This window comes from Podarcis gaigeae (assembly GCF_964106915.1).
Source record: "Podarcis gaigeae genome assembly, chromosome: 14".
Lineage (NCBI taxonomy): Eukaryota > Metazoa > Chordata > Lepidosauria > Squamata > Lacertidae > Podarcis > Podarcis gaigeae.
In genome coordinates, this window is record NC_139690.1 from 19,350,279 (window position 1) to 19,377,216 (window position 26,938).

The following is a 26,938-nucleotide window of genomic DNA, read 5'->3' on the forward strand; positions in this document are numbered from 1 at the left end:
CAACATCAGGGTCACATTAATGCCCCTAAGAAAGCCTTGGTTCCAGTTTGCTTCATTTGGTGACTACTTCCCTGCCCTGGCCAAGGTGGCGTGGGGGGCATGGGGACAACCCCATTTTTATCAGAGGTATGCTGGAGGATATGGTAGAGTACACCGCTGATGCCTGTCCCAGGACCACCAGAACACATTGTTTTTCTGTCACTCACTTACCATATTTTTCACTCCATAAGATGCACCTGGCCATAAGATGCACCTAGTTTTTAGAGGAGGAAAGGGGGAAAGCCCTGGTTTTTTTTGGGGGGGGATCAGCTTGAAGTTGTGCAGCTTCTTTTGCAAAGGGGGAAAGCCCCTTTCTTGAGAATCAGCTCAAAGTTGTTGAGCTTACTTTGCAAAGGGGAAAAAATCCTGTTTTTATGGGGTTCAACTCACAGTTCTGCAGCTTCTTTAGGAAAGGAAAGGGAGCCGTTTCTACAGTTTCCAGACAGATAATCTAATCAGCCAGTCACGTGTCGCTGGGGAAACAAACGGCCTCCATCTGCAGAACATTCAACAATGGAAGCCTGGGCAAGGGGGCGGATCCAGAAAGGGAGCCAGCGATCAACCACACATTCGCTCCATAAGATGCACAGACATTTCCCCTTACTTTTTAGGAGGAAAAAATTGTGTCTTATAGAGTGAAAAATGCAGTAACTCCCCTACTCCAGCAGCACCAGGAACCTGAATCTAGCTGCCATTTTCATTTCCCATAATGCCTCTGATCTAATGTCACTCTGGGGCATTGTGGGAAATTAGAATGGTGCCCCTCAGTCACTCAGAGTGTGCCTGCCTGCTGCTAGTCTCCAGCACTGCCAGGTAAGGCCTTCTTGACTTATGGATCCTGAGCTCTCTGCTTTGCCCAGGGCTTGTTTGTTTGTTTGTTTATGTGCTGGAAACTGAATGTGTTTGAAGTCTGAGAATGGAAACACGGTTAACAGAATGAATGTCCTTTGCGGTTAGCGGGGTGGGAAAGGAATAAATGGAGACCTGGAGAAATTTGAGGAGACCTGGCAAGGTGTTTTTGAAATATGTGAATAATGACATACAAGATATATGGAGAAAGAAAGAGGTACATGAGATGTAGGCTGTGAGAGTTGCAGCCGACTATTATTCCAGATAGGTATCTGTTAGTGGGAAAAGGTTGGGGAGCCAAAGGAGGTTACAATGATAGCTGAGCATGCTATGAAATACCAGTTGCCGGGAGCAACATCGGGGAGCAGGGATGCAGGAGAAATCCAATCTTGTTTGCCTTTTAATTTGAACTTTTGGAAGCAGTATGTGAACCAAAACAGAGTTATTTTTCAAAATTAGCACTGCTCTGAATTTTACAATCCTGTTCTCCACCCAATAATCTCATATTATGAGCAAGTGTATATAAATATGTGCTTGTTAGGAACATTATATTTGGGGAAATGGGTTGAGAAAGTATCTATCCCAGTCAAAACTGCATGCAAAAATGTGTATATTTGGAGAAATCCACACAAAAATGCTGACGAATTTTTGGGCCACAATTTTTGAATCTCAGATTGCTGCCGAAATTGCTCATCCAAGACTTGAGCTGGTTGGCTGTGATTCCGCCCAGCTCCTTCTTTACTGCCTGTTTCAAAAAGCTTCCAAAGAATTAATCCACCCCACCCCACCCCCGTATAAGTTATTTGTAAATGCAGAAATGAATTTAAAATTGGGGGGAGGGGAAGGAGAAACTGAGGGAAACTGAAAATGACAGGATCATTCATCCCTGATGCGGAGATCACTGTTGCCTCAGGCTCTGTTTGTGAGCTTCTGGTTGGCCATGTGAGAACAGGATGCTGGACTAGATCCTGGTCCTTTGGCCTGATCCAATGGGTCTCTTGTGCTGATCCTACAAGGATCTTCTTAAGTTATTATGGACTGCAACAACTCCCATGGACAATGTTGATTCAGGACACAGGAAACTGCCTTGAGCTAAGCCGGACCACTGATCCATCTAGATTAAGGTTACTTACGAATAACAGTTGCTGTGGATCATGACTTGAGGACAGTTGCCTTTGTCCTCCTTGTGGGCTTCCCAGAGGCATGTGGTTGACCACACTGAAAACAGGATGTTGGACTAGATAGGGCAGGGGTCAGCAAACTTTTTCAGCATTATCCCTCAGACCTTGTGGGGGGCGGACTATATTTTAAAAAAAGAAATGAATGAATTTCTATGCCCCACAAATAACTCAGAGATGCATTTTAAATAAAAGTACACATTCTACTCATGCAAAAACACTAGGCAGGCCCCACAAATAATCCAGAAATGCATTTTAAATATAAGGACACATTCTATTCATGTAAAAACACGCTGATCCCTAGACTGTCCACGTGCCGGATTGATAAGGTGATTGGGCTGGATCTGGCCTCTGGGCCTTAATTTGCCTACCCATGGGATAGGCCTTTGGCCTGATCTAGTGGGGTTTTTCTTAACACTCTTATGGGAGGAAGAGCAAAATAACTTTTTTTCTGTTGTAAATTGGGGAGGGGATAGGAAGGAACAAGCAAACACTACATTTAACAAGAAAGAAAAATGTGAGTCTATCCCTTTGCCTTACCCCCACAAGAAGCTTAGCTTTCATTGTGGCCGCTGCTCAGTTTTAAAAACCTATCGCTTAATTAATTGTCTGAGCGTTAATCAATCAATCAATCAATTAAATCTGCATACATTTGCAAACAACGGGGGTGGAGTGGGAGAGAACAGTAGTTCCTAAAGAAAAACCTGGGTTTTCGTTGGGTTGGAACCTGGCTAGGTTGAACGTAGTTTCCGTTGAATTCAATGGGTCTTAAGATATGACTCAGTTGTCCCATTCGTGTCAATGGGGGTCTAAGTCCAGCTTTAAAGTCTGCCTCTTTTCTCTCCACAGACACATAGAATTTTGGAAGAATTTGCAGACACTGAACGCCGTAGATATGGAGCTGTACACAGGACTCCAGAGACTGTGAGTATGTTTGAAAAACTTCCTTCCCTATGGACACTATTGGGCATTAAGATCAGCAGAGGGGGACTTCAGGGCCATTCCAGAGCCCTCTGAAGTTTGGGGTTGGCAGCCCACTAAGTTGTGGAATTGCCTGTCAAAGAGGTGTGCCTGGCACCTTCATTGTATCATTTTCATTGTGCCCAGAATATACACCTCTTTACCCTGGGCTTTTGAGATGCATATGATATGCATACTAGGGCCCTGCGGGACCTGACATCTTTCCGCAAGACCTGCAAGACAGAGTTGTTCCACCAGGCCTTTGGTCAGGGCGCAGCCTGACTCCCTCCTCTGGCAACCTGCACAGAATTTTGCTTAATCGGTTGCCATTAATTTGATTATAATTAATTTTTATAATGAAATATTTTTAGAATGTGTGATTATTTGATTATTTGATTATTGTTAGCCGCCCTGAGCCCAGCTTCGGCTGGGGAGGGCGGGATATAAATAAAATTTATTATTATTATTATTATTATTATTATTATTATTATTATTATGTGTGTTGATTCAGCTACATTGGCAAAATAAAATTGCTTTATATGCATTGTTTATGCATTCAAACACTGTGACACCAGATGGCGCTGTGGAGTTCCATTTTTGCTAACCCGATTTCTCATACAAAGTTTGCAGCACTGCTTTGATGTGTCTAGATCTAGCCCGTGTGTCTGTGTTTGCACCAGTGCCGGATTACCAAATAGACAGAGTAGGCACTGGATCAAAATAATATCAATCAATCAATCAATCAATCAATCAACCTTTATTACGGTCCAGAGACCCAACAAATTGTTACAAAGCAATACACAATTCATACAGCCTACCTCCAGGTTAAACAAGCATTTCGTTCAGAATATAGGGATCATTGATTCTTGCAACCACCGATAAAAACTTGGCCACTGCTAATGTTCTAGCATTTGCCCGGTCTTCCAATAGGAACCTGACATAGTGAGTCTCTGATTTTCCCAGGAAAGGTACCAGCAAGGGTAATATCAGTTCAGCCCTGGCTTGCTCATATTTTGCACAGTGCAACGGAATGTGTTTTATGGAATTGATGTCTTGAGCACACAAGCAAAGTCTGTCCTAGTAGAGAACTCCTCTCAACCTGCCATCCAACACAGCAGAAGGAAAGACGTTTAGTCTGGCTTTGGTGAAAAGCCTTCGATAATTTGGTTCTGTCAGGTTTTTAATGTAAGATGTTAACTTAAAGACATGCCCATATTGTACTCCTGCTGCCAACGGCCTACAGACTGCGTGTGATCGAGATCGCAAGTCACTGTCTGCATTATCCCATAATCTTTGCTTTAATAATATTGATTTGATATTGAAATAAAATTGGTTTATTAAAATTGTTGGTTGGTATAGGTGTTTGTGACAATGATGTGGGAGAGTAGAAGAACATGCTTTTTAATTTTATTTTATTTATTTTATTAGTTTTCTGCCCACTTGTGCTTCAATCCAACCCTTAGGCTGAAATAGGTTCCACACCCCTGAACTAAATGACCCCTGTTCTAAAAATACCTTTTGCTTACAAAAACCCTTCCATAGTTGCCATCTGATCACAGGTCAGCAGAAAGAAGGAGGCTCTGCTGAGCTTCCCTGAAACTTAACCTTGGTAAGCAACTGTCTTCCTAAGGAATTCTCTATGTAAGCATCTGAAATTGCTTGTTCAGATCTTGTCCAGATTTAGTGCTGGCGTGTTGTGGTGGGCTTCTGCTTGCTTTGACTGACTCAGCTCCTTCATGAGTGGGAAAAAAAGGATGCTTCTTGAATGCTCTTGTGCTGGGAGCATACATGTTGCTTTGGGGAGCAGCCAGAATTAGAATGCAGGTCAGGAGACTCCTGGTTCTGCACCCCCATGTCCCTGGCCCAAAGGTAAAAGTAAAGGTACCCCTGACCATTAGGTCCAGTTGCAGACAACTCTGGGGTTGCGGCGCTCATCTCGCTCTATAGGCCGAGGGAGCTGGCATTTGTCTGCAGACAGCTTCCGGGTCATGTGGCCAGCATGACTAAGCCGCTTCTGGTGAACCAGGGCAGCACACGGAAATGCTGTTTACCTTCCCGCCGGAGCGGTACCTATTTATCTACTTGCACTTGACATGCTTTCGAACTGCTAGGTTGGCAGGAGCAGGGACTGAACAACAGGAGCTCACCCCATCATGGGGATTTGAACTACCAACCTTCAGATCAGCAAGCCCTAGGCTCTGTGATTTAGACCACAGTGCCACTCACGTCCCCTGGCCCAAAGGTACTGTCCCTCTATTTGAAGGGCTGTCCAGTCCAAGTCAGGTGTAAAGACAAAGAGCCTTTCAAGGAGGAGCCTTGAAGTTGCCCATTGATGGGACCCAGAATGGTCAAACAGTCACCTTTCACAGTTCCTCTTCCCAGGGATCTCTGGGAATTGTAGTTCTGAGAGGGAGATAGGAGCCTCCTAACATCTCTCAGCATCCTCAACAACTACAGCTCCCGGGAATTCTTTGGGTGAAGCCATGGCTGTGTTTAAAGTGGTATCACAGTGCTTTAAATACTGTCCGTACCTTGGCTTTCAGACAGCTTAGTTCTCGAACGTTTTGGCTCCTGAATGCTGCAAACCTGGAAGTGAGTGTTCCGATTTGCAAACTATTTTTGGAAGCTGAAAGGACGACGGGGCTTTCGATTGGCTGCAGGAACTTCCTGCAGCCAACCAGAAGCCATGCTTTGGTTTCAGAATCTTTTGGAAGTCAAACGGACTCCGTTCAACTTCCGAGGTACGGCTGTATAAGGTGAGAATGGGGCCCCAGTCACCTTTCCCTGACTTGTTCTGGTTTCCAGGCCTTCCCTGCTTGTCTCATAATTTCTTCTTTCAAATGGGCATGGCATGTTCATAGCTACCTCCTCAAAATGAGCACAGGGCTTTGACTGCCTCGCTATTGCTGACCTTTTCCATTTCTTTTCAGGACAATCATGGACTCTGGACTCCGGAGCATCCAGCCACGAGCATTTGATAAAAACCCCCACCTGCACTACATGTGAGTAGGTTTGCTTTTCCTCCCTCCTTCAACCCCCTGACTGACCCATCTCTGCACATTCCCTGCCATGCTATGCAATTGTTTTTTTTTTGGGGGGGGGAGTTCTTCTCCTCGCAGTTGCTTGAGGACAGACAAGTCAGAGGAGCAGGGTAGAAGCAAAGAGAGGGGGGCGAAAGGATGGGAGGCAAAGCGAGGGAGAAAAAGGAGGAAATCAAAGGGTCAGAGAAAGGAGACCTCAAACAATTCTTTCCCCATGGGCAGCTGGCAGATTTAGGTGTCTTAATAACCAAAGCAACTTTGATTGCGGCACTAATGAGCGATTCCTCATTAACACCCATTAGGTGGTCAGTAGAAAGTTTCCCTTTCAGCATGAGGTTCGGGGGCGGGGGGTGGGGAGATACCATTGGATAGGGGGGAGACTGGGCCAAGGTGCTTGTATCAGTGTGGCATTTGCGACGCAGCCTCAAACCGTTCTCATTAACACATAACGAACGGGAGACGCAAGGCAATATCTATTTTTCCTCCCTGCTGTCATACCTCAGGCACATGGCTGACAGCTTGTGCTCTTAATTACTGACTCGTTAGAAAAGCATATGAGCCGGGACCAAGCGATGATACAGGGGCTTTTTGACAGTGTAAGGCTAAGCTGGAAGGCATCTTGAAAACGGAAGGAGCTGGGACCACAAACAAGGGCTATATGCATGATATTCAGTCTCTGGAAGTGAGACATGTCTGTGGAGTATTGGATGAAGCAGGTCAACTAGGTGGAATGACTGTTGTTCTAGATATATTCTACACTTCCTGTATTTTTATTAGAATGGTTGTGAAATATACTCAGAGTCACAAAGTGATTTCATGCTCTTTATTCAGCTCATAGTGGTGAGGAGGAATGGAAGTCCCCTCAAAGTATCTGCTTTATATACATTATTTACACAACGGGCTGCACGTGATTGGCTAATTCCAGACTTCTCCTGTAAGCCAATTAGGTTGTGGATTCACTTCTATCTGGAGCTGGATTGGGTGGCTCCTGCCGACCAATCATACTGCTGCATTGTTCTAGGACCAATCAGACTGCTACATTTTGGATCCTATTGTTCTAGGACCAATCAGACTGCTGCAGTTTGGATCCTATTCAACTCAGTACATAACAGGTTGGTTCTGGTGGAATCCACTACCCCCCCCCCCCCAGTATGGGTGCTTGAGAAATTTGATTTCTGTGGATTTTGATGCAAACTGACTTTGATCTGTACCTCCTGGACTAATGCATGGATCAGAATATGGTTATCCATTGATTTCATGCTTTTCTGAAATTCACAATGCGGTTCTTGGTTTTTAAAAAAAAATGGGTGGGGCTGAACTGCTTTGAAATGTGCATTTAAATATAAATTATGTTTATAAAGGCATATGCTAGGGTAAAATTAAGTGTTTAAGTTTCATGCATTGTGAAAATATACTGCAAGACGTGGGTGAGACAGGCTTATGAAGGAACATACGGAAAAATGGAATAGGCTAGAAATAGATTGACCCATCTATCTCTACCTGAAAAGCACTTTGAGAGAATATTCAGTTTTGACAAATCCTGTTGGCACCATTGTTTTCCCCTTGTCACTGATGCTTCCTGTTCTGTGATTTAGTCACGTGGATAGTGTAGTTCAAACAAGAACTATGTGGTGATGGTCCAACACAAGGGAACCAAGTGGAATGGGGTGATGAAAGAGAGCATTGGGAATGGCAAGAAGCAATTGGGCATTTTGGCGAGAAATGCTGAAAAAATACTGAAAATCAGAAAGGGGTGGGCAGGCAGAATTGAAAGCATCAAACAGCACTTCTGACAAGTTTCTTCTGGATCCTGGAAGGATGGAGCTGATCACTAAAACCATATGCTTATTACAGTGACTAACAAAACAGAAATTCTGATTGTCATAGCAAAACATTTGGGCTTCTGCCTTCATCAGTTGCTATGATAAAAATGATGTTGTTTCCAAGGTGGCCGTTATAGAGCTTTGAAGAGGGGATGTTCAGAAGGAATCCATTAGTTGAAGTTAAGTGATGTTGGTACTACCTTCCAGGTTGAGGCCATGTGGTGTTAATGTGCCCAGTATATACATCCAGAAATTCTCCTCCTACTCCTACTCCTACTCCTACTCCTTTTTTTCTTCTTCTAACATTATTGGATCTGTTGACATCTCCATTGTAATTATTGCAAAGTCCAGCAAGCTGTGATTCTCCAAATGTAAATGTTTAGCAACTGGTTGTGTCACTTTTTTTTTTTTTGGTCAAAATTGCCAATTTGCGGTATTTATATATATGTAATATTGCACTGCCAACAATTTGCAAAACAGCTGAAATGGTTTTGACTCAGCTTTACCATGCTTCAGTGCTAAGTTTATACAGTCGTTTCTTTCCAGGCATTCTGGTCTCTGGATTCTGTTGCCAGAAATGCCGATCCCACACACTTCGGAAATGCTGCGAACGTTCTTCTTTTTATTTTATTTTTTAAAACGAATGCATAATTGTATCCCTGAATGGTTTTACCCAAAGTATGCATGCAGAAGGTCAAATCTGTTTTGCTGAACATCTCTCTTTCACCACTTCCGTGGGACTTTGCAAGCCTTATTGACATTTGTGCAAGCCTTCACTGTAGAAGAATCACAGAGGACTAGAAGACTGCCCCCAATGATTTTGGAGGCTAAATTCCAATCTGCACAATTCTTCCTTTCTCCAGCTACTTTAATTCCTCCTCCCTCTCCTTCACCTGATAAGTCTTGTCTATCACCTTGCCAACAAAGGTCCGTATAGTTAAAGCTATGGTTTTCCCAGTAGTGATGTATGGAAGTGAGAGCTGGACCATAAAGAAGGCTGATCACCGAAGAATTGATGCTTTTGAATTATGGTGCCGGAGGAGACTCTTGGGAGTCCCATGGACTGCAAGAAGATCAAACCTCTCCATTCTGAAGGAAATCAGCCCTGATTGCTCACTGGAAGGACAGATCCTGTAGCTGAGGCTCCAATACTTTGGCCACCTCATGAGAAAAGAAGACTCCCTGGAAAAGACCCTGATGTTGGGAAAGATGGAGGGCACAAGGAGAAGGGGAAGACGGAGGACAAGATGGTGGGACAGTGTTCTTGAAGCTACCAGCATGAGTTTGACCAAACTGCAGGAGGCAGTGGAAGACAGAAGTGCCTGGTGTGCTCTGGTCCATGGGGTCACGAAGAGTCAGACACGACTAAACGACTAAACAAAAACAACAACATTGTTCCATCAGCTTTTTCTTACACATGCACTCCCCTCCCTCTCTTCTGTACATTATCTCATTTTCTAAACACCCTCACAAGAAGAGACCTGCCAGGTTAACAGGAGCAGTGGAGGGCAGATCCCCCAGTGTTATCTCTGGTGTATGTCTAGGTATGTGCATCTCCTACCTGAAAATTCAAGCCTGCCACCTGGAAGGGTCCAGGCAAATATGGAGACTTCAAGTCAGCCCTTGTAGGTTTGGCAGCTTCATATCAAATACCTGTAGGTCAATGGTAGAGCATATGCTTTGCATGCAGAAGGTCCCAGGTTCAATCCCAGCATTAACTTGGAAACATCCCTGGTCTGAAACCCTGGAGAGATTCTGCCAGTCAGTGTAGACAGCATTGAGCCAGATGGACGAATGGGTTGGCTCAGTATAAGTTATTTGTTTTGTAAAATTTTATATACTGCTTGACTGTAGGAGACCTCAAAGCGGTTTACGAAAAAGCACAAGGCTTGCAACAATCTAGTTTGGCACCCTGTTTTCCACAACACCAAGCAGATATCTCTGGGAGGTCCATAAGCAAGACAGGAAGGCAACAGCCTCCTCCCCTTTTGCTATCTAGCTACTCTGAGAGCTTCCTAGAGGCAGCGGTTGGCCACTGGGAAGACAGAGGATCATGGTCTAGATATGACTTTGGTTGGCTCCAACAGGGATCTCCTTGTCTTATATTACTAGAAGAGGGTAAAGCATGTTGGAAAGGCAAACCCATGGAGGATAACACTGTTGATGTTTAAACCTCAATCTAACCATATTGGGAGACTCAGGAGGATTGAGGGGAGGAGCTGCTGCCCTTAGGCACCTGCCACCTAAGGCAGCTGCCTCACTTGCCTAATGGTAGGGCCAGTGGGATTTCCAAGCAAACACCCATAAGATTGGACTTCAGAAAGGGAGGTTCAAAACAGTCAAATGTTGTTGAGCTCAGGTCCTGCTTACAGGCTTCCCGTGGGCATGTGATTGGCAAGATGCTGGGCCAGACAGACTTTTGGAATTATCTGTCAGGGCTTTTCTGGTGTGCTTAGTCCTTGCTTTCGAGCTCCTCTGTTAGACATTTGGCCTTGCCTTCAACTCCTTATCCTTTCGTAGGCTCAATTAAGCAGGGGGAGGAAGCAGAAAGAGAATGCAGGACTTCCGGAGGCGGCGCGAACGGTAATGGCTGCCCTTTCCTAACCGGGAGAGGGAAGCTACGCTGGAAAAGGGTCGTCCGCTACGGCGAAGCGGAGACCCATTCTGGAAAACCGCAGGCAGCGGAAGCCTGCGGTCTCGGGACCCGGCGGGCGCCAGGAGCTACCCCCGAAACGTTGAGGGAACCCCGTAAGGGGCTCCGGATCGCAGAGGGGGTAGCGGCGCTGTGGGTCTATGCGCATTCAGCGGAGCGAAGCCGCGTTGCCGTTGCCGGTGAGCGCCGACCTTTCTTCCTTCAACACAAGATTCCAAAACGTAACAACCCGTGAGTAATTGAGGACTTTACTAAATTTCGGGACTAAAATATTGAAAATAAGCTGAAAGCGGAGAGACGAGGAAAAGGAAGTCCGTCCTCCGCAGCCATTGATTTTTAAAGCAAAGAGCAGGAGGAGTGGAGGCATAGAGAGAACTTTTGACAGCTCAGATTGAGCACCCGCAGAAATTACTTTTCCTTTTAAAGACTGTAAGCAATTGATTTTTGGACTTTTATTAGGACTTATATATTCCTTTCTTTGTGGATTACAATTCTGTTTAAGAAGCCCAGGTGTCAGAACTGCCTGAGCAGTAGAACTGTCAGACTGCAAATTTGGATACATTCTATTTAAACTTGGAGACAGTCTGAGGGAGTTCAGAATGGTTACGTTCTTGCATTTTGGAACTCCAGTAAGCACAACTTGAAATATTGTGGCAAACCTAAAACCAACTCTGCTAAAACTACTTTTGTGAAGATCCCTAAGAATTGGTTTAGATTTTGTATGTGGAATGGACTCTTCTTCCTAGGACATTTTATGCTCCCCCTAGAGGATTGAGGACTTACAACAAAAACATTGTTTTACTTTCTATTTCCCGGCCCTCTGTTTGATTGCTACCATCTGGGCCGTAGCTTTCCCATGGGAATAATTCAGCTTGACCTTGACTGCTAGATATTTTTGGAATGAGTGGCGCAAAAAGAAAGGGATTAAGAACCAGACAAACAACTCTGACAACCGTAACTGCAGCCTCACAAGCACGCAGATCATCTGTGCCCACTTTGCCCTCGGAGGAAAAAGTTACCTCCCTGTCACAGGCAGGGGAGGAAGAAACTGAGGATTTACAACTAGAAGAGATGGCCTCAGGAGGATCTGGTTCTGTATTAGAGAGAATTCTTGAGAAATTGGAGTCTTTGGAGAGGAAAGTTGACCAACAAACTGCGAAAATTGACCTTAATACAGAAACTTTAAACAAATTATCTGGGCAAGTTGCACAGAATGCACAAGCAATCGGACAACTGAAGGAGGCTGCAGGTGAAAATCAGAAACTGGCCGAAGAGACCAGCCAAAGAGTGGGAGAGTTGGAAAAAGAAGTAAGGCCGCTCAGTAAGCAGGTCGGAGAACATCAGACCTATCTCTCTATGTTGGAACTTCGGAACAGGGAGATTAATTTAAGGATAAGATCGATACCAGAAGTGGAAGAAGGTAATCTAGCTGAGTTTCTGACCAAAGAATTCTCCAAGTTCTGGGGTTTAGAGGAGGAAGATTTTAAAATTGTGTCAGCCTTCAGACTTGGAAGACTTACAAAGAGAGAAAGGCCCAGAGACTGTTTGATTACGTTGAGATCAAAGGAGGAAAGGGACAAGATTTTGGGCCTGCACTACGGAAGCTCTTTGAACATTTCGGACAAAAGAATTGAGATTTTTAAGGACATTCCTAAACAGCTGTTGGATCTTAGATCTGAATATTTGGATTTAGTAAAACTGCTGAGAAGCAACTCAATCATCTTTAGGTGGGACTTTCCCCAAGGACTATCTTTTACCTTTAGAGGGAAGAAGATCAAAATTAGAACTTTGGAAGATAGGGATAAGTTTTTGACTGCCTACGGTGAGGACCTTCATAAAGGACTTGAACTACCCTCAGGGTCTGAACCACCACAGGTGCCTGTACCTCAGAACCCTGAAGACTCACAGAACAAAATACCATCCCAAGGAAACTAAACAGATCTATCCAGGATGTCTCTGCAACTTTTAAGTTGGAATATAAATGGCTGCAACAGCCCGGAAAAAAGGAAGAAAATTTTTCACTTATTAAAAAAGGAGCAACTAGACATTACTTGTTTACAAGAAACACATGTGACTAGGCTCCACAGAAAAATATTGGTAAATAAAAGGATAGGCCAAGAATTTATATCTTCGGATTTAGTTAAGAAGAGAGGAGTGGTGATATATGCAAAGGAGAGCCTCTCACCAAAATTTCTATTTAAAGATGAACATGGAAGAATTTTGGCAATTGAAATACAGCACCAAGGAGAGAAAATTTTGATATTAGGAATCTACGCTCCAAATGAAGGGAAATCAGAATTCTACAAGAAGTTGCATGAGATTATGCTGGATTATCTGGACTATGATAACATCATTATGATGGGAGATATGAATGGGATCGTTTCTACAAACATGGATAGGTCACAAAGCCAAAAGGTTACTAAAGAAGGCAGACTACCAAAGACCTTTTTTGAAATGACAGACAACATGGACTGGATTGATATATGGAGGACAAAGAACCCCTTAGGGAAAGAAGGAACATTTTTCTCTGAAGCCCAACTGACTTGGACAAGAATTGACCAAATATGGATTTCTAGAGGTCTGGCTCCTAAGGTGAAGAAAGTGGAAATCTGCCCAAAGACCTGCTCCGATCATAACGCGTTGAAAATGGACATGACATTATTACCAACCGGCTCCTTTAGATGGAAGATGAATGACAACTTGTTTAGAGATCAGGAGATTATCAAGAAGGCCCAAAAAACAATAAAGGACTATTTTGAGATAAATTTGAACACTGCTGTGGAAAAAAGAACAATCTGGGACGCAAGCAAAGCTGTGATGAGAGGGTTCTTGATACAACAGAACGCCATAAAGAAAAGACTACAAAATGAGAAAAAGGACAAGATTTTGGGGAAAATTAAAGAGTTAGAGAAGAAACTAAGAGTAAACCCGAAGTCACAGCCGATTTTGAGAGAAATTAAACTTCATCAGGCACAATATTCCAAACTGATAAATCAGGAAATAGAATGGAAGATTAAATCAATGAAACAAAAAACATTTGAATCGGCTAATAAATGTGGGAAACTGCTGGCTTGGCAGTTGAAGAAGAGACAAAAGCTGAACATAGTAACAAATTTGGAAATAGAAGGAAGGAATATTCAGAACCCGGTGGAAATTAGAAAATGTTTCCAGAAATATTTCAAGAAATTATACACTCAAGGGCCACAAAAGGAGGAAGAGATTGCAAAATTTTTGGAGAAAAATGGACTTAAAAAACTATCACAAGAAAATAGATCACTCCTGAATAGTAAAATAACACGACTAGAGATAGAACAGGCCATTCAGAATATGAAGTTGGGCAAGTCTCCAGGGCCAGATGGCTTGACCTCCAAGTACTATAAGACATTAAGTGACTATTTGATTCAACCACTGCTGGAGGTCAGCAATGAAATTATGGAGGGAAAGAAGGCGCCTGAATCGTGGAAGGAAGCTTTCATCACATTGATACCAAAATCAGAAACTGAAAAGACACAACTTAAGAACTACCGCCCCATTTCCCTTTTAAATGTGGATTACAAAATATTTGCTGACGTTTTGGCAGGAAGATTCAAAAGAGTTTTAAATGAGATAATTCATAAAGACCAGGCAGGCTTTCTCCCAGGAAGACATTTATTTGCTAATACAAGGAACATTATTGACATTTTGGAACTCTTGCAAACAAATATTAACACTAAAGCAGTTCTAATTTTTATAGACGCGGAGAAGGCCTTTGATAATATTTCTTGGAAATTTATGAAGGGGAATTTAAAAGAAATGGGAGTGGGGCGGGGTTTTGAAAATGGGATTGACGCGATTTACTCAGAACAAAAGGCAAAACTGATAGTTAACAATGTGGTTACAGAAGAGTTTAAGATTGAAAAAGGGACACGACAAGGCTGCCCGATTTCCCCCTTGCTGTTTATTTCTGTCCTGGAGGTGCTCTTGAACTTGATTAGAGGGGACCGGTTGGTGCAAGGGATTCAGATCGGAGTGAAACAATATAAACTTAAAGCTTTTGCAGATGACCTTGTTTTGACATTGCAAGAGCCAGAATCTAGTACAAAAAGAGTGTTACAATTGATTCAGGACTTTGGTCGGGTAGCGGGCTTTAAACTAAACAAACAGAAAACTAAGGTGTTGGGAAAAAACTTGACAGATGCAGAGTCAGAACGGTTTCAGAGAGAAACAGAACTAACTGTGGTTAAAAAAGTAAAGTACCTAGGGGTAAACATAACAGCAAAAAATCTGAGTCTATTTAAGGATAATTATGAAAAATGTTGGTCTGAAATTAAGAGAGACTTGGACAGTTGGTCAAAATTGAAGCTTTCTTTGTTAGGCCGAATTGCTGCTATTAAGATGAATGTATTGCCTAAGATGTTGTTTTTATTTCAAACATTGCAAATTGTGGATAAGACGGAGTGCTTCAGGAAGTGGCAGAGAGATATTTCTAAATTTGTCTGGCAGGGCAAAAAGCCCAGAATTAAGTTTAAGATATTAACTGATGCGAAAGAAAGAGGGGGCTTTGCCCTGCCAGACTTAAGGTTGTACTACGAAGCCGCAGCTTTCTGCTGGCTAAAAGACTGGCTACTTCTAGAGGACACTGATGTGTTAGATTTAGAAGGTTTTAACAATGCATTTGGCTGGCATGCATACTTATGGTATGACAAAGTTAAGATCAATAAGGCCTTTAAGAACCATATTGTCAGGAAAGCAGTGTTTAATGTCTGGACAAAATACAAAGACCTATTGGAAAATAAAACTCCAAGATGGCTATCACCTCTGGAGGCTAAGGCCCGAAAAAGACCCAATATGGAGGCCAAATGGCCGAAATATTGGGAAATAATAGAGAAAGAGGGTAACAATTGGAAATTGCAGAGTTTGGAAAAAATGAAAGATAAAGTGCGAGACTGGTTACATTACGCTCAGATTCAAGAAATTTTTAAAAAGGATAAAAAGTTAGGATTCCAGGTGGAGAAATCGAAGTTGGAAACAGAATTGTTAGAACCTAAGACTAAAGTACTTTCAAGAATGTATAACTTGCTGTTGAAATGGAATACACAAGATGAAATGGTTAAGTCGGCCATGATAAAGTGGGCACAGGATATTGGGCATAATATTATGTTTGAGGATTGGGAAAGGTTGTGGACCACGGGGATGAACTTCACGGCATGTAATGCTCTGAAGGAAAATGTAATGAAAATGATTTATAGGTGGTACATGACCCCAGTTAAACTAGCCAAAATATGCCATGTGCCAGACAACAAATGCTGGAAATGTAAGGAAAATGAAGGAACATTCTTTCACCTCTGGTGGACTTGTCCCAGGGTGAAGGTCTTCTGGGAAATGATATATAATGAGCTGAAAAAGGTATTTAAGTATACCTTCCTTAAGAAACCAGAGGCCTTCCTCCTGGGCATTGTCGGCCAGATGGTGCCAAAGAAGGACCGAACATTCTTTTTGTACGCAACAGCAGCAGCAAGGATACTTATCGCCAAGAAGTGGAAAACTCAAGATCTACCCACTCTGGAAGAATGGCAGATGCAGCTGATGGACTATATGCAACTGGCCGAGATGACTGGCAGAATTCGAGACCTGGGAGAAGAGAGGGTTGAAGAAGATTGGAGGAAATTTAAGATTTATTTACAAAAATATTGTGATTTGGCGGAAAGTTAAGTAGGATGTTTGATCATAAATAATTGGCCACCACAAAATCGGATCGAAATGGGATGTAAAGTGAGATTAAGAGAAACTAATTTACAGAGGATTATATTTAAATGAGTGGTTATAAAATTTGCAAATTAGATGATAAATTGCTGGGAAAAATTTATGATGATGAAAATGGCAGCGGGAGATGTGAGGAAGTCCAAAGAAGTTATGAAACTTTGTTGAGATAAAAGAAAGGTTGTTTATTTCTGTACTTTATTTTGTAAAAACCCCTAATAAAAATTTATTAAAAAAAAAAAAAAAGAAAGAGAATGCTTTTTGGTTTTTCAATATCTTGTTGCTTCTTCCCTTCTCCCCAAGCCCTTTGGAATTCATGGCTCATTTTCTCTGCATGTGCAGAAAAACTCTCCAGATGTATTAGACCTTCACCCCTCCTCGTTCAGTTCCCAATTGATTATTCCCACTCCTCTGGAATTAATTGTTCTTATTCCCCCCTTGGAATTAATTGGTTTTCCCCCCTCCCACTCCACTCCACAATTCTCTTGAGGGGTTTGTTGCTCTTTCCCTCCCTACAACTGGTCCAATAATATTGATCTTTTTTCCCTTACTGATGCTTCCTGGGCCACCATCCCCTATTCGCCCCCACCCCGTCCCAAGTGACACATGCCCTGTTTTGTGGATGCTGAGGCTTCTTTGTGCACAATACAATATAATGTCCCAGCTTTATCGGTTAGATCATGGAGAAGAGAATGAGTTGATTCTGCAACCAAACTGAAAATGGCTCCCGACTTTTATTGATGCCATGCCTGCCTTTGCCCTTTAGCACAAATGAAAGAAAAGGGGGAAAGCTGCTCTCAGAGTAGCTTACAAAAATCACTCTTATGGCGGTCCTTGCTTATAATCTAAAAAGTCATGGCACACAAGGAAAAGGGGATGAGAGGGAGGAGGGAAAAGCAAACTCAAGTTCTTAAAGCTACAGCTCTTAAATTTGCAGTGGATGTCAGTGGTGGTTTTGGCTGTCTTGTCTTCTACCTACTTCATGCAGCTCCAGCCCCAGATCAGATCCAGGAGCAGAGCAGGTGAAAATGTTCAGGTCAGGAAAGCAAGGCAGCTTGTGCCACACAGTCTGAGTCTGCCTTCAGGTACCAGCCTCTGTCAATCACAAGTGGGGATGCAGTTCCTGTTGTCCTTAGCTCCTGCTGGTGGCATCTGGTTGGCCACTGCAAGAACTAGATGGGCCACTGCCCTGATCCAGCAAGTTCTCCTTGTGTTCTTACATACCCTCCAACATTTCTCCGATGAAAATAGGGACGTCCCATCCATAATGATAATTTTACAATTTATACCTCATATTGAGTTGTCCCAGCCAACATATATGAAAACATAATAAAACATTAAACATTAAAAAACTTCCCTGAACAGTGGTACCTCGGGTTACATACGCTTCAGGTTACAGACGCTTCAGGTTACAGACTCTGCTAATCCAGAAATAGTACCTCGGGTTAAGAACTTTGCTTCAGGATGAGAACAGAAATCATGCTTTGGTGGCGCGGTGGCAGCGGGAGGCCCCATTAGCTAAAGTGGTGGTTCAGGTTAAGAACAATTTCAGGTTAAGAACGGACCTCCGGAATGAATTAAGTACTTAACCCGAGGTACCACTGTACAGGATTGCCTCCGGACGGCTCGGGGGTCAGATAACGCCATACCGCCCAACATTTTCCCAATGAAAATAGGGACATCCTAAGGAAAAGTGGGACATCCCTGGATCAAATCAGAAACTGGGATGGCTTCTCCAAATCAGGGATGTCCCTGGAAAATAGGGACACTTGGAGGGTCTGTTCTTATCTTCCCAGGTGGAAGGCACTGTCTGTGGACTTGTTAAAGGACACATTGATTCAGCAGGGTCATGTGGGACTCAGAAGAATTTGCTGGGGGTGGGCAGTGCTGCCTGCAGAGCATTGGCTGCCCCTTGGCCACCCCTCATTTTAAGTTAATCCACAAAGCAGCTGCAACCTTGAATGGTGCTGAGCACATGCAGACATCGCTTGAAGGGGAGGCCTGATTGCGAAGGCCAGGCACGCAGAACAGGATGAATTACTGGTTCTTGTTCACTCCAGCGCTGCAGACTTGTGTTAACGGAAGTCAAATGCGCGTTTGAGATGACAGCGCGCTTACATGCCTACATAAAAGAAGACCATCTCTGCAAATGAAAAGAAAAGACAACTGGGTGGTTAAGAAAAGCGTGGACAGAAATTGTTAAAGAACACTAAGCTGCCTCAGTAATAAATACATGCTGTGGTTCTTAAAGACCATGAAGAGGGAGGGAGCTTGTCATGATGCAGTAACCTTTGTGTTGGTTCTGTTGAATCTTCCCTCCTCCTGCCTCAACACTTAAATACCATTTGGACTATCTGTTCCTTAAGTTCTTTCTTCTAAGGGAATGGAGATTGCAGCCAAGTTTCTTGCAATGGAGTGCGGCTCTTGAAAGTAAAGTGGAAACTGATGTTTAATGCAGCCCCTCCAAGTGTCCCTATTTTCCAGGGACAGTCCCGGATTTATCGAAGCCGTCCCAGTTTCTGATTTGATCTCAGAATGTCCCACTTTTCCATTGTTGTTCAGTCATTTAGTCGTGTCCGACTCTTCATGACCCCATGGACCAGAGCACGCCAGGCACTCCTGTCTTCCATTGCCTCCTGCAGTTTGGTCAAACTCATGCTGGTAGCTTTGAGAACACTGTCCGACCATCTCGTCCTCTGTCGTCCCCTTCTTCTTGTGCCCTCCATCTTTCCCAACAGCAGGGTCTTTTCCAGGGAGTCTTCTCTTCTCATGAGGTGGCCAAAGTATTGGAGCCTCAGCTTCAGGATCTGTCCTTCCAGTGAGCACTCAGGGCTGATTTCCTTCAGAATGGAGAGGTTTGATCAGTCCATAGAACTCTCAAGAGTCTCCTTCAGCACCATAATTCAAAAGCATCAATTCTTTGGCGATCAGCCTATTTTCCTCAGAGAAATGTTGGAGGTTTTGGAGTTATGTGAACCCCGAGCCAAGGAGACAAGTAACTATACAACCTTTAGAAGACATCTGAAGGCAGTCCTGTATAGGGAAGTGTTTTTCAATCTTTAATGTTTTATTATGGTTTTATATATGTTGGTAGCCGTCCAGAGTGGCTGGGGTTACCCAGTCAGATCAGGTGGGGTATAAATAATAAAATTATTATGGAATAGGACATCCCTATTTTCATCGGAGGAATGTTGGAGGGTATGTTGATGTAAACACACAGCCTCATTTATTCAGGTAGTTTGGGGACTGTTTGCTGCTGTTGAACACTGTAATTCTGTCCACTCTTCATAGGCATTTGAATAGACCTTAGGGGTTAATCCCCACCAGACTCTTCATTAATACCCACAGGTCAATAGTGTAAGAATGACAGGAAGCATAGTTGGAGGCTGGACAAGTTGCAGAGCTTTTGACGCATGATGCAAGTATCTGTCTAGCTTGTTTTTATTTGTTGATGAATAGATTTTGTCTCAGCAGTGTACATATGTAATTATGATGTTCTTGTTTTCCTTTAAGGAGGATGTTCCGGTGTGCTTTCAGATTACTGTGCAAATAAAGGTATTTGTTCTGGGTCTGAGAAAATGCATTGTGATTTGTTGACGGGGTTGGCATGGGAGATCTAGAACCTCCCTAACGCCACATTTTCTTGCAATGCTGGAAGTGTTCGTTCTTTTTTTTTCAGGTCGGCTCTTCCAGCTAGATAAATGCATCCTGAACATGAGTGTCTATTTGCTAGGGTTTTAGTCTTGCTTTATTCTTTTTTGCCAAATCATTTTGATTGATTTTCCAAATTTTACCAAATTTTACCAAATAAGCCACGGATTAAGACATCTGAAGGCAGCCCTGTTTAGGGAAGCTTTTAATGTTTGATGCATTACTGTATTTTAATATTTTGTTGGAAGCCGCCCAGAGTGGCTGGGGAAGCCCAGCCAGATGGGTGGAGTATAAATAAATAAAATTTAATTTAATATAGTTTTTCTAAAAATTGGTTTCCGGCACTCCGTTTTAGTCTTGTAAATGTATTTGTTGTTTTTGTGTTTTTAACCATTTTTAATCCTCTTATGTTTAAATGGCCGCAGGATGTTGGTTTAGAAGGTGATTAGTAAACTAATGAAGGGACGCGGGTGGCGCTGTGGGTTAAACCACAGAGCCTAGGACTTGCTGATCAGAAGGTCGGCGGTTCGAATCCCCGTGACAGAGTGAGCTCCTATTGCTCGGTCTCTGCTCCTGCCCACCTAGCAGTTCAAAAGCACGTCAAAGTGCAAGTAGATAAATAGGTACCGCTCTAGCGGGAAGGTAAACGGCGTTTCCATGCACTGCTCTGGTTTCGCCAGAAGTGGCCTAGTCATGCTAGCCACATGACCTGGAAGCTGTACACCGGCTCCCTCAGCCAATAAAGTGAGATGAGCGCTGCAACCCCAGAGTCGGTCACGAATGGACCTAATGGTCAGGGGTCCCTTTACCTTTACCTAGTAAACTAATGACGCCAAGAAGAAGAAGAAAAGAAGAATGCTGCTCTGGATAGTGGTTGTCAGCCAGTGCAGACATTACTGAGCTAGATGGATCAAAGCTATCACTTTGATGTAGTTTCCTGAGTTCCTCATTGTCTTTATTCAGCGTTATTGGCCAAGCAACTCTGCTAGACAGCCTGAATTACTGCAGCATATAAGTTACTTTTCCAATTGGATCTTTCTCAGAGAGTTTCCTCTTCCAGCTCTGTGCTTTGCTGCTCCCAAATCCCATCCCCCTTACAGTTTGGCAGCCTTGTCATTCAGCCGGAGGGTCAGCCACATGGGCATCTGGCAGCACCCCCAGGATCATCTGCGTGAAACCAGGAGCGAGGCTGTGCCTGGCGCTGGGAGGTCCCCCTTCCTGCTTTCAGCCAGCTGCTGTCCTACGTCGAGCTCAGCTTGCCAAGGGCTTGACATTTTCCGTAGGTGCTGTGCAGAGGGGCCGAGGATAAAAGGATTGGCGGAAATATCACTCTCTCTGGAGTTCTGGGCAGCAGGAACAGAGTACAGTAGCTGGTGAGATCAAAGGAAACTGTCCCAATCTGACCTTCAAGGGAGCAGCTTCGTGCTCTGCAGTTCAATGTGCATCTTAGCCGCAATCTGGACCATGTTCCCACGGGATTGCACAAGCAGCAATCTCAGGAGAGGGCAGAGAGGACACAGCACCCTTAGGGGTATTTTGCTACTTCTACGTCTTTTCAATCACAGCTATGTCTTTCGTAGGAACACTGGATTCTTTCTTAAACCAAATCTAATCAATTGGTCCATTGAGCTCAGTATTGCTGACACAGACTGGCAGAGACTCTGTAGTTTCAAAGAGGGCAGTTTCTCAGCCCTACCTGCAGACCCTCCAAGTGTCACTATTTTCCAGGGATGCCCCTGATTTAGAGAAACCATCCCAGGTTCTAATTTGATCCAGGAATGTCCCACTTTTCCTTTGTTGTTGTTTAGTCGTGTCCGACTCTTCGTGACCCCATGGGCCAGAGCACACCAGGCACTCCTGTCTTCCACTGCCTCCTGCATTTTGGTCAAACTCATGTTAGTAGCTTCAAGAACACTGTCCAACCATCAGTTTTAGTAGCTTCAACCATCAGTTTTAGTAGCTTCAACCATCAGTTAGTAGCTTCAAGAACACTGTCCAACCATCACTGTCCAACCATCAGCACCAGTATTAGAGCCTCAGCTTCAGGATCTGTCCTTCCAGTGAGCACTCAGGGCTGATTTCCTTCAGAATGGAGAGGTTTTATCTTCTTGCAGTCCATGGGACTCTCAAGAGTCTCCTCCAGCACCATAATTCAAAAGCATCAATTCTTCGGCAATCAGACTCCTTTATGGTCCAGCTCTCACTTCCATACATCACTACTGGGAAAGGTAAAAGGTAAAGGTACCCCTGCCCGTATGGGCCAGTCTTGACAGACTCTGGGGTTGTGCGCCCATCTCACTTAAGAGGCCAGGGGCCAGCGCTGTCCGGAGACACTTCCGGGTCACGTGGCCAGCGTGACATCGCTGCTCTGGCGAGCCAGAGCCGCACACGGAAACGCCGTTTACCTTCCCGCTGGTAAGCGGTCCCTATTTATCTACTTGCACCCGGAGGTGCTTTCGAACTGCTAGGTTGGCAGGCGCTGGGACCGAGCAGCGGGAGCGCACCCCGCCGCAGGGATTCGAACCGCCGACCTTTCGATCGGCAAGTCCTAGGCGCTGAGGCTTTAACCCACAGCGCCACCTGCGTCCCTCGAAAACTGGGAAAACCATAGCTTTAACTATACGGACCTTTGTTGGCAAGGTGATGTCTCTGCTTTTTAAGATGCTGCCTAGGTTTGTCATTGCTTTTCTCCCAAAAAGCAGGCGTCTTTTAATTTTGTGGCTGCTGTCACCATCTGCAGTGATCATGGAGTCCAAGAAAGTAAAATCTCACATTGCCTCCATTTCTTCCCCTTCTATTTGCCACAAGGTGATGGGCCCAGTGGCCATGATCTTCGTGTGTTTTTTTATGTTGAGCTTCAGACCAGACTTTTCCTTAGGATGTCCCTATTTTCATTGGAGAAATGTTGGAGGGTATGGCATTATCTGACCCCCAAGCTGTCTGAAGGCGATCCTGTACAGGGAAGGGTTTTTTTAAAAATGTTTAATGTTTTATTATGTTTTTATATATGTTGGAAGCCGCCCAGAGTGGCTGGGGTAACCCAGTAAGATGTGTGTTTTACTATAAATAGTAAAAATATCATTATGGAATGGGACATCCCTATTTTCATCAGAAAAATGTTGGAGGGTATGTGCCTAGAGATGCTGGGGACTGAAGCAGAGGCTGTTTGCATGCAACTCATGTGTTCCACCACTGAGATATGAAAAAGGAGGGTGAGTCCTGGGAAAGATAATTTGGTGGTGAGAAATCTCCACCGGTGATTCAAAGCTACATTATTGCTCTCAGAGAATGGGGGGAAAGAAGATCTGTAGCTACTCAACACTTCTCAAGGAAAGGGAATTTATAGCCACGCCAAAATTCCCAGGGCCTCTGGCAGGTAAGGAGAGGAAGGGAGATCCATAGCCACGTTACAGTTCCTGTGACTGTAGAGGAAAAAAATGATAGTGTATGAGTTTTGAACTGTGTAGATGTTATGGGTGAGCAAAGCCATCAAGGTTCGCCTAGCTATATTTGCATTTTAAAAATTCTGCTCTGTGCTCTTTCCATTTCGATCTGTGTCTCAAGTGCTGAACCAATCCATCTAAAGAAAAGCTCTGTTCCTTATTTGCTATAATAGGGAATCTAAAAATGGCTTTAAATTTACAAGCACGCAAGCCCCTCCAGAGTGGATTAAGCTTGCCAAATTACAGACCAATGGGTCCAGGAGTTTTTGTGCGAGAACATTTGCAACATAAACCATATTAGGGCAATGCAGGTGACAAACAAAGCTCCAAAATCCATATTTTTGAGAGAGAGAGAGAGAGAGAGAGAGAGAGAGAGAGAGAGATGCTCGTTCTTACCTTAGACTGATTAAGATATGCTGAGTGAGCCCCATATCAGTCTTTTACGTTGTAAAAACATCTTAGGCTGCTCTGCTTTAACAAAAACGATTTCTTCAGGATTCCGCAGATAGCATTTGACGCAGACTTGTGCTTGTTTAAGACATGCCAAAGACCCACGAGACCTATCTTGCAAGCAGGACCTGAGCACAACAGCACTGTTCCCAACCAGCTGCTGGTTATTCAGAGATCTCCTACAGTTGAGTTAGAGCATAGCCATTATGGCCAGTAGCAGGGGCATCATCGGGGGGGATGGGGGTGGGCAGGGCCCCACAATATTTTCAAGGAGGGCCCCACCCCCACCCGCCAAAAAATTATGTGGTGATCCTCAAAGAGACATGCCAGTGTGACACCTTTTGATGATCGCCAAGGTGCCTTCCAAGAAAGTGCTCTGACAATCTGTGCCAGTGATGTAGCAGTGTGAAGTGTCCTTGCCTTGGTACATCTTCTGCCAGGGAGGCAGAAGGGTGAAGAATCTTCTCCCCGGCATGTTCCTTTCATGACGGTAAAATGGCTAGTGGGAGTGTTTGTGTGGGTGGCGGGCGTTGTATGTGTAACATCATGCACACACAACAGGTGCCCCCCTCCCCAGTGTGGGGGCAACTCAGCGTGTCTGGCTAGTAGTGGCAACCTTGTCCTCCATGAATTTGTCTGATCTGATTTTGAAGACATCCGAGTTGGCAGCCATTGTTAGATCTTGTGGTTCTAAACCCAAGGAAGGGAAATTTAAGTTAATCCCCCACCCCATAACAACAAAAAAGAGTACTCTCTCAGATAACAGAACAACAACAACATCTGCCTGGGTTGCCCAAGCCACTCTGGGCAGCTTACAACATGTATAAAAACATAATAAAATATCGAACATTTAAAAACTTTCATTTCTTCTAAAGGTTGTCTAGTTACTTATCTCCTTGGCTCAGGGGGTCACCTACCCTCCAATATTTCTCTGATTAAAATAGGGACGCCCCAAGGAAAAGCGTGGCATTCCGGGATCAAATCAGAAACTGGGATGGCTTCTGTAAATTCTCGACTGTCCCTTGAAAATAGGGACATTTGGAGGGTCTGGAAGAGCCTTGCTGGGTCAGACCACAGCCCCATTGAGTCCAGTATTCTCTTCTCATAGTGGTCAACTAGATGCCTATGGGAAGCCTACATTCAGGACCTGAGTGCAATAACAACTCTCTGCATTTGATGCTGGTATTTAAAGGCATACTTCTGAAGTCTTGCACCAACACCACACTTCCATTCTTTTCAGAAATGGTGCTCATCACTGCCACTGCAGCAAACCATTTGATGACGGGCTCCAATTATTTCTAAACACTGTTCTGTGCCAGCCTGTTGTTAGGTGCGTGACTCTTCTTGGCGTTATATTTATGGTGCATTCAGGAAAACAAATTAAAGCCATGTAATTACGTACTGAGGTGCATGCTTTAAGCAGATCTCAAGCAGTCAGGACTCCATTTAAAATATTAATAATTGCTTTATCCATCTGCCTTCGGTGGCTCCTCGTTGTGCTGCGTGAGGTTTTTTGTTTTCCTTCGCTTTGAAATAATCTGTCTCTGGCAGATTTGTGCTTGCTCTAAGTTGCCTAACGGGACATCTGAATCACGACACTTAAGCTGCCGTCCCAGCTATAGAAAAGGCCGTAGCTTAGTCTGGAACAACACATTGTGCAGCTCCTTTGGAAAGTGGTGCTGGAGGAGGGCAATTTGCAGAATGGAAGTGGTGGGCAGTGACCCTTTGTTTCTTTGTCTTTGGAACCTGAGCATGTGAAGAAAGCAATATATGGGGAAAGCGGTGAGCTTGTGGAGAGTTAGGCACTTCTCTCCCTGCCGAACCAATCAGCGAAGGTGGGTTGGCTAGGCAACGTGTAGTTCTAGCCTCAGTGACGTGATGCATGTACAAGGTTCCACTCTCAGTCCCTGGCATTTTCAGTCAAAGCAGCGATGGAGACGTTGTGTCCTACTATTTATTGAGGTTGATTGTGGAAAACGTCAAAGCAGTTTACATAGCCAGGGATGACTGGCATTGTAGTTCAAGGACATTTGAAAAGCTAAAGGTTCCTTGGTCTGTGTCATGTGGGTTCACCTTAACATTCCTGGTTGGTCTCTGAGCTGTCTAAAGAAAACTCTGTCTATATGTATCTACTGTGTGTGTGTGTGTGTGTGTGTGTGTGTGTGTGCATGCAGCAGCAGAGCAAGCCAATCAGGTGCCTGGGGTGGCGTGTGTGCCCTGCACCCAGGGGTGGAGCCAGGGCAGGATGCTCTGTGGGGCCTGCCTCCTCCCACTACAGCTGAGGAGGAGGCAGTGGGTGGACTATATGGGGCAGTGTGGAGCCTGCTGGTGCACTGCAGGCCCCGCGGTGAGTGCCGCCCGGCATTTTGTCACCCCCCTCAGTGGTGACACCTGGGGTGACCCGCCCCCAGCACCCCTTCACCCGCCCCGTGTGTGGGTTTAACTATATCTATAGATAAAGTTAGATATAGATACAGCTATATATTTATAGTGAAAGCTGATCTATTCACTGAGATCTTAATTTCAATCTTCTTCTAGAAACTACAGCTAGGGCAGCCCAGTGTAGTGTCATAGCATGGGTGTGTGTGTGTGTGTATGTGTGTGTGTGTGTGTGTGTGTGCGCCAGAGGTGCTCTTATGAAGAGATCTGGCATGTGAGTGCCTGCCCATTGATGGTGGGGGCTGGGGCATGTGGAGGGTAAAGAGACCCTCTGCATCCGCCCCATGGCGAGGGCTGGGCAAGCGCACTCCACCCCCTGCGGGCATGCATGTGTGCATGTGCACCCGCCCCAGGTGCTGCTGATTATGCTATGCCCTTGGCCCAGTGTATGGTGGGTGATTCAGAAAGACGGGGGCCCTTTTTATGAGATGGATTCATGAGCAATAAGTCTATCGGTGGGTGCTAGTCATGATGGCTGTTTATTACCTCCAGGGACGCAGGTGGCGCTGTGGTCTAAACCACTGAACCTCTTGGGCTTGCCGATCAGAAGGTTGCCGGTTTGAATCCCCACAATGGGGTAAGCTCCCGTTGCTCTGACCCAGCTCTTGCCAACCTAGCAGTTCAAAAGCACCCCAGTGCAAGTAGATAAATAGGTACCACTGTGGCAGGAAGG

At 44.4% G+C, this 26,938-nt stretch overlaps 1 protein-coding gene across 3 annotated transcripts in view; it reads left to right on the top strand.

Annotated features, from left to right (window-relative positions):
- Window positions 1-26,938, top strand: part of NTRK3 (neurotrophic receptor tyrosine kinase 3) — a 414,011-nt gene that overhangs the window by 98,060 nt on the left and 289,013 nt on the right. For all 3 annotated transcript variants that reach the window (XM_083712570.1, XM_083712569.1, XM_083712571.1), the window contains exons 2-3: window positions 2,916-2,990; window positions 5,957-6,028. In XM_083712570.1, the coding sequence (XP_083568696.1) occupies window positions 2,916-2,990; window positions 5,957-6,028 (147 nt within the window). The remainder of the gene's footprint in view (window positions 1-2,915; window positions 2,991-5,956; window positions 6,029-26,938) is intronic.